General features: G+C 45.4%; 1 protein-coding gene and 1 pseudogene across 1 annotated transcript in view; both read right to left on the reverse strand.

Moving 5' to 3' along the window:
- Positions 1–6,739, reverse strand: part of Rnf34 (ring finger protein 34) — a 20,003-nt gene extending 13,264 nt beyond the window's left edge. Inside the window, exon 1 of the mRNA XM_005344436.1 lies at positions 6,617–6,739. Within this exon, the coding sequence (XP_005344493.1) occupies positions 6,617–6,622 (6 nt within the window). The 5' untranslated portion in view covers positions 6,623–6,739. The remainder of the gene's footprint in view (positions 1–6,616) is intronic.
- A 1-nt stretch (position 6,740) lies between these two features.
- The window catches only part of LOC101982826, a 15,384-nt pseudogene continuing 14,358 nt past the window's right edge, over positions 6,741–7,766 (reverse strand).

Consider the following 7,766-nt stretch of genomic DNA (forward strand, 5'->3'; position numbering starts at 1 on the left):
ACCATGTAGTTGCTGGGAATTGAACTCAGGACCTTTGGAAGAGCAGGCAATGCTCTTAACCACTGAGCCATCTCTCCAGCCCCCCAAATTTTTTTTAAAAATTCAAAAATAAACTGTACTTCTAGTAGAGGGAACAGAGGACCTATTTGAGAGAAAATAAGTACAATTTTAGGTAGATGCCATTATTAGAGGAAAACAATCTAGTCCCATTCCTTCATGTTTCTATGAAAGAGCAGGAATTTCCTTTGCAGTCTCCAGAAAAAAAATAATCAAAAGAACACTAAGAGCTGAGGAGACAGCTCAGGTGGTAAAATGCTTGCCTATGAGCACAACACAAAAACCTATTTTCTACTCCAAGAACCCCGCCCCCCGTGCGCTCCCACACACACACACAAAAACCCATGTGAGGATATAAGGACACAAACCCATAATCCCAGCAACTGGGAGGTGGAGGCGAGAGGATTGGAAGCTCAAAGTCATTCTTAGCTATATAGTAACCTGAGACCAGCTTGGGTTATAGGAGGCACGTAAGTAACTCGACTATATAGTCAAAAAGCTGAGCATTTGGTGAATCTATATTCCAGCCTTAGGAAGGAGACAGGCAGATCCTTGAGGCTTGCTGGCCCCTAGCCTTCTTGGCAATTTCCAGGTCACAAAGTGTCTTAGTCACTGTTCTGCTGCTGTGAAGAGACACCATGACAGCACTTATGGAAGAAAGCATTTAACTGAGGGCTTGCTTACAATTTCAGACAGTCCATTATCATCACGGTCCATAGCAGATAGAGACTCTCAACTTGGCAGGGTTTTTGAAACCCTAAAGCCCACCCCCATTGACACATTTCCTTCAAAGCCCACACCTCCTAATCCTTTCAAATAGTGACTAAGCACTCAAATATATGAGCCTATGTGGGTTACAACAGGAACAACCCCCAAAGTTCCCTCTAGCCTATACACACGAACACACTCACATAAACACACACATGCAGAGAAGACTTTTAGCTTTCTTTAAACACTTCATTATAAAAACAAAATAGTCCCATGGCTTCCCAGTCAAAAATCTATTGCTGTCACCCTACTTAGTACAATGCAGATCCATAATACTACTTCCAGCCACAAACTACAGGAGAAGGGAAGAAAACAGTGAAAAAGCTAGATTGTAGCCTCATTAGGATCTGTGAAGTTTGGTTAAACACAGCCAATGAGATATAACCCTGGGGGCTCAGAGGTTAAGAGCACTGGCTGCTCTTCCAGAGGACCTGAATTCAATTCCCAGCAACCACATGGTGGCTCACAACCATGTCTAATGAGATCTGATGCCCTCTTCTGGCCTGCAGACATACATGCAGGCAGAACACTGTATTAATAAATAAATATTTTTTAAAAAGGAAAGAAAATAGCTGTTGCGTTAAGCGAACACTCTTGGCAGTACAGGAAGGGTAGAGCCCACAATGCTCCCTTCTCTAAGAATAGCACCTACATGCTTCCAACCTATTTGACAGTTCAGAGTTCAAAGGAGCTGTATGCACTCACTAGTCCTGTCTAGGGTATCCATCATTCCCACCCAGAGAACAAGAAAAACGTAACTTCCACTTCTATATGAAGCCCTGTGTCTTCTGACACCCCAGAACTGAAGTGATTTCTTTAGTAATCTGACCTCCCCTGTACTTGTTTTAGTTCCAGACCTCTGAGGCTGTACCATCATGTGCTAAGTAATTGCCTCGGCCTGTGAAACTGACCCAGACAATGGTTCTCTGCATGTTAGACTCACCACAAAGCCTTAAAAATTATTCATGCCTGAAGACCTGAGCTTAGCCTAGGGTCCACATGAGAACCACCTTCCCCAAAGTGTCCTCCAAATGCCATACAAGGGCTGTGGAATACACATGCACAAATAAACAAACATGAAATTTTAAAGGTTTTTAAATAGGGGGCCCTCTGATTTTGCTACTCTAGAGTACAGTTTGGGCAACAAAATTTGTTCTTTAACTCCCAAGTAATTCTGATATATAGTCAATGTTTACAAGGTCAATCAAGGCTTTCTGGGTCTGAGTGAAGATTCCTTCTTCCCGCTCAAACAATTTTGGCTAGAAAAGCCTGGGTAATGTCACACCCATGTGCTCACCCAAGACTTCTCTATTTCTTTGTTGTCAAGGGTGTGCCTCTACTTACCCACTTCCCTTTACAGCTCCCCAGTACTTTCAGAAAGTATTAGGTAGCTATATTAGAATGGCTTAGCAGAGGTTCTGTCAATTTAATCTGATTCTCAAATTAGTTCCCTTTACTGAAATTTAGTGATTTCTTTCATTTTACTTACTCTCTGTTCCCAACTGTTTTGTTTTTCTTTTTCAAGACACAATCTTTCTACATAGTCCTGCTTGTTGTCAGTCTGTAGATCAGTCTGGCCTTGAACGCAGATTCTTCTGCCACTACCTCCTGAGTGCTGAAATAAAAATTGCATGCTATCATGCTGGAGCTACTTTTACGTCCTACTGAACTTCCTGTTTTCTTGTGTGAAATCTCTAACCCCAGGAAAACTGGCACTGATAGTCTAGTCTGTCAAAAACAGGCACTGTTAAAAATTTTTTGGTAGCCTTTGATCCCAGCACTGGGGAGGCAGAGGCAGGAGGATCTCTGTGAGTTCAAGTCCAGCCTGGTCTACAAAGAGAGGTCCAGGACAGGCAGGGTTACACAGAGAAACCTTGTCTCGAAAAACAAAACAAAATTATTTTTTGGTCAGCAAGATGGCTCAGAGTGTAAAAGCATTTGCCACACAAGCTTGATACCCTGAGTTTTAGCCCCTAAACCCAGATAAAAGTGGAAGGAGAAAATCAGCTCCACAAAGGTTGCCCTCTCATCTCCGTATGCTAGCCAGGGTGGCTTCATGGGCATTCCTAGCTCCATAAGCACAATAATAGTAAAGTTAAAAAAAAAAAAATGAGGGGCTGGAGAGATGGCTCAGAGGTTAAGAACACTGACTGCTCTTTCAGAGGTCCTGAGTTCAATTCCCAGCAACGACATGGTGGCTCACAACCTTCTATAATAAGATCTGATGCCCCCTTCTGGACTGCAGGCAATCATACAGTACTGAACACTGTAAACAATAAATAAATCTTTAAAAACCCAACATCTTTTATCCTTCACTTTCAATTAGAAGAATTTCAAGATGGCTCAGTGATTAGAAGAGTCTGAAAGTTCTTCCATATAACATAGTGAGCTCCAAGTCTACATAGTGAGACCCAGTCTCCCAACAGACAGACAGACAGACAGACAGACAGATGTGTGTGTGTTACAGATGGTTGTTCAAGTATTCTGAATGTTTCTAAGAACATTCTAAGAATGGACTCAGCCCTCCCTCTTCCAGTGCCAGTTTTCAAATAATCTCAATGTATGTCTTGTGTGTATATACATGATGTAAAATACACTTAGAATCCCTGAAGCAGGGAAAAGTTTCAAAATACTCAAAAGTTCCCAGCACTTGGGAGGCAGAGGCTGGGCAGATCTCTGTGAGTTCAAGGTCGCCTGGGCTACAGTGGAGTTCCAGGACAGGCTCCAAAGGTACAGAGAAATCCTGCCTCAAAAAACTAATAAAAGGGGCTGGAGAGATGGCTCTGCAGTTATAAGCACTGACTGCTCTTTCAGAGGACCGGGGTTCAATTCCCAGGACCCACATGGCAGCTCATAAGTGTGTGTAAATCCAGTCCCTGAGCGATCTGAAACCTTCACACCACTGCACATAAAATAAAGTTTCAAAAAAAAGGGGGGGGGGACCAATTAAAAAAATACTCAAAGGTCACAATAAATTTTGACTCTTTTGTTTTTGTTTTTCAAGACAGGGTTTCTCTGTAGGTTTGGCTGTCCTGAAACTAGCTCTTGTAGACCTGGCCTCAAACTCACACCTGGCTCAAATTTTGGCTCTTATACCACAGACCAGCTCAAATTTTTGTTCTTATACTATATACTGTGATCTCTTTTAATGATTCCATTAAATACAATATTAATCGGCCAGATTAGAGAATGCGGTTTCTATGATGATTAAATTACAGAGAGGGGTGGGGAAAAGGCAATGGACAGAGGATGAAGTTGTTGCTGGGTATAAAAACTAAATGATTTAAGTCATTTACTTCAGTTAAATATACAGTAGAAATTATAAGAGTCTACTGTGCTGCCAAATGGAATATAATAACATTGTCCTTGCTGGGTGGTGGTGGCGCACACATTTAATCCAGCACTAGGGAGGCAGAGGTAGACAAATCTGTGAGTTTGAAGCCAGCCTTGTCTACAGAGTGAATTCCAGGACAGCCAGACACCATTTTGAAAAACCAAAATAAATAAATAATAAATAAATAAATAAAATAAAGTATTCTAAGTTGCAGTGATATTTTGTAACTACACTGGAAAGTAAAAAAAAAAAATAATAATGCTTGCGGGGGTTGATGGCTCAGTGGTTAAAAGCACTGGCTGCCCTTCCAGAGACCAACTTTGATTCACAGCACCCACATAGTGTCTCACAACTATTAACACCAGCCCCAGGGGTCTGACATTCTCTTCAGACTCCATGGGTATCAGGCATACTCATGGTGCAGACATATATGCATTCATACCTATAGAACAAAATTTAAAAATTTAACAGAACAAAAACCTTAGAGGCTAGAATGATGGCTTAGCAGTTAAGAACACTCACTGCTCCTACAGAGAACGTAGGTTGGGTTCCTAGCACCTACAAGGTATCTCACAACCATTGGTAACTCCAGTTCAGGGGATCTAATACCACCTTCTGACATTTGAGAGCACCAGGCATACAGATGGTGCACATACATATATACAGACAAAACACTCATACACGCAAACCAAAGAACATTTTAAAACTCTCACAGTAAGCCGGGCGGTGGTGGCGCACGCCTTTAATCCCAGCACTCGGGAGGCAGAGGCAGGCGGATCTCTGTGAGTTCGAGACCAGCCTGGTCTACAAGAGCTAGTTCCAGGACAGGCTCCAAAGCCACAGAGAAACCCTGTCTCAAAAAACCAAAAACAAAACAAAACAAAACAAAACAAAACAAAAAACAAAACAAAACAAAACAAAAACTCTCACAGTATATTCACCCTTAAAGTTAGTTCCAATATTTCCTACTCCAGACCACACATTTGCAATCCAAGCACTCAGGCAGATCACTCACCAGTTCAAGGATAGCCTACATATTCAGTTCCAGGGCACTCAGAGATACACATTAAGTGCACAGTAAGACCCTGTCTCAAAACAAAGTTACCTATTTCAAAAATCTTCCTTGTTCCAGCAGCAAGGGGCTTGTTGTTTTGAAATCAAATCACATGTTGTATCAGCTGGAACTCTCAATTGTCCTGACTCGCAACATTCGCAAATGCTGGGATTACAGGTAAGCAACAATGAAAGCATCATTATTTTTCTTGCTTCTGAGGGTTGATTAAATACACACACACAGCTTACATATTGTGGTTTGTATTGTAGCTACTTGGGATCTGTCTGGGTTTTTTTTTTTTTTTTTTTTTTTTTGCTGTTGTTGTTGTTGTTTGGTTATTGAAGAAAGGACTTCTAAGTGGTGGCCTCAAACTTGCAGCAATCCTCCTGCTTCCGCCTCCTAAACATTGATAACAGGCCTGTGCCCCTGTGCCTACCTTGTCTCCTTTAATTGGCAAACTCCTTCCTAAAGAGGGGGATTATATTCTGAGTTACCTCTACTCCCTCTTGACTAATACAAAGAAGAAACTGGACAAACAGTTGCTGAATTGCTCTAGCCACTTGACACTCTTTCAATTGTCCACAGTAAATCTTAAACTCTTTGTGAAGGTCGAGTTAATCTAGCAGCCCAAAGCCAACAACACTTCTTCGATGAGATGAATACAACGTCTCTGTAGGGAGCGGTATCATCACCTCTTGGTTTATTTGGGCAAACGAATCAATACCTAAATTGACTGTTGTACACGGACTCTTTAGAACTCTCTGATGAAGTTGAGAAAAATCATCTCCCCAAAGTAGGCCAGAATCACGCACACACCCCCCTCCCCTTTTCTGAAACTTCTATCAGTGATGCTCCCACGCTCTCACTCCCACCTGGGAGAAAGGCTGTCAAATTACTTGCTGCGTACCTAGTGGCGATGCAGACGCAGCTAGCGCTCTAGGTCACGGCCACCGCGGAAGAACTCCTCTGCGGGGCGGACCCCAACCCCTGGCCTCTCTAGCCTCATCACTCCCCGCACCGCTCTCTGCCTTCTGCCTCGTGATGCCCCCCACATCTGGGTTAGCTCAAGGACTCGAGGAGGCAGAGGGCACGGCCGTAGGCAGAAGCACCGAGGCCTGAGGAGAGCTCTAGCGGTTTGAAAAGCTAGGGACCCCGAGAAACGCACGGGGTCGGGCTGAGCCCTCAGGGCCACTCGCCTCCTCCTTGGCCAGGCCGCCGGGGGGCGCTGTGGGAGCTCGGGCGGATCCGCTAGCTCGGCCTCCCCGGCAGGAACCGGTCGGGGCGCCCCCCGCAGTGGTGGTCTCTCAGGAAGCCGCCGGGAAACCTGTGCGACGGAGTAAAAGGAGACGCTCCGGGCGCACAGGAGAGGCGAGGAGGGCCTCCCGGCTCCACCAGCCCCTCACCTTCATGGCCGCGACCGCCTCGGCTCGGTCGGCTCTACCCGGGAACTCAGCACCATAGCAGCCTTCTCACACAACGGACCTCCTTCCTTCTAAGGCGGCGAATGCTGCGCCTCCCGAGGCAGACTTAGCGTCCCGACGTAAGGGGCGGGGCCACGTCCGGCTCACGCCCCGGGAAGACGCCGAGCGGCGAAGGGCGAAGCTCACCAATCCGAAGCAGTTCTTCGGGGGGCCGGTCACCAGAGCCAATGAAATTGTAGGGAAGGGGCGGGGCCTCGGGCCCAGCCTCGGGAGAGAAGAGGGGCAGGGCAGGGCAGGGCAGGGTAGGGCTGGGCGGGGCCCGACGCTTCGGCTCTCCGAGGGGAAGCTCTCGAGACTGAGTTGGCTTCCCACTTCCGTACCTAAGTTCCCCTCCGGAGACAGAAAAGAGTGTGATGAGGTGGGAGAATCGGTTGGTTTGGAGGATTTTGTTCTGACCTGCCGAGCAGGCCCTCGGGGCTTACCCCATTCTCCGACTGTTTTAGATTCCCACATTGTGAGAATCTCTGGTCTCCTCGAGGAGAGGCGTAGGAAGAACCACTAATAAGGTTTATTGAATTAAATTCCCATTGCTATTTTATTTGTCGTTGTTTAGTGTGTGTGTCGGGGGGGGGGGTAAAACAGAGAACAGAGTTTCCCTGACTGTCCTAGGCAGACCAGACTGGCTTCAAACTCAAAGGAGCCGCTTGCCTCTGCCTCCAAGTGCTGGGATTAAAGATGTGTGCCAACACACCTAAAACCAATTGACCTTTGAAATGTTCAACATGACCCAACTCCTAACCCTTTGAAGGAATTCACATGATCCTTTCTAATTGACGTGGGAGGCAGGGAAACAAGTGGCAAATGATAGTATCAATTTCCTCAACCTCACTGGGTTAAGGCTTTAAATAGTTAGTTTTCCTACACTTGTTTCTCTCACTTCAAAATAATAACTGAAACTTTGCAGGGTGGCAGTGACGCACGCCTTTAATCCTTTAATATGGGAGCAGAGGCAGGCAGATCTCTGTAAGTTTGAGGCCAGCCTGGTCTACAAGACCGAGTTCCAGAACAGGCTCCAAAGCTACAGAGAGGGAGAGGGAGAGAGAGAGAGAGAGAGAGAGAGAGAGAGAGAGAG

Source organism: Microtus ochrogaster, chromosome 2 (assembly GCF_000317375.1).
Source record: "Microtus ochrogaster isolate Prairie Vole_2 chromosome 2, MicOch1.0, whole genome shotgun sequence".
NCBI classification, from domain to species: Eukaryota; Metazoa; Chordata; class Mammalia; order Rodentia; family Cricetidae; genus Microtus; species Microtus ochrogaster.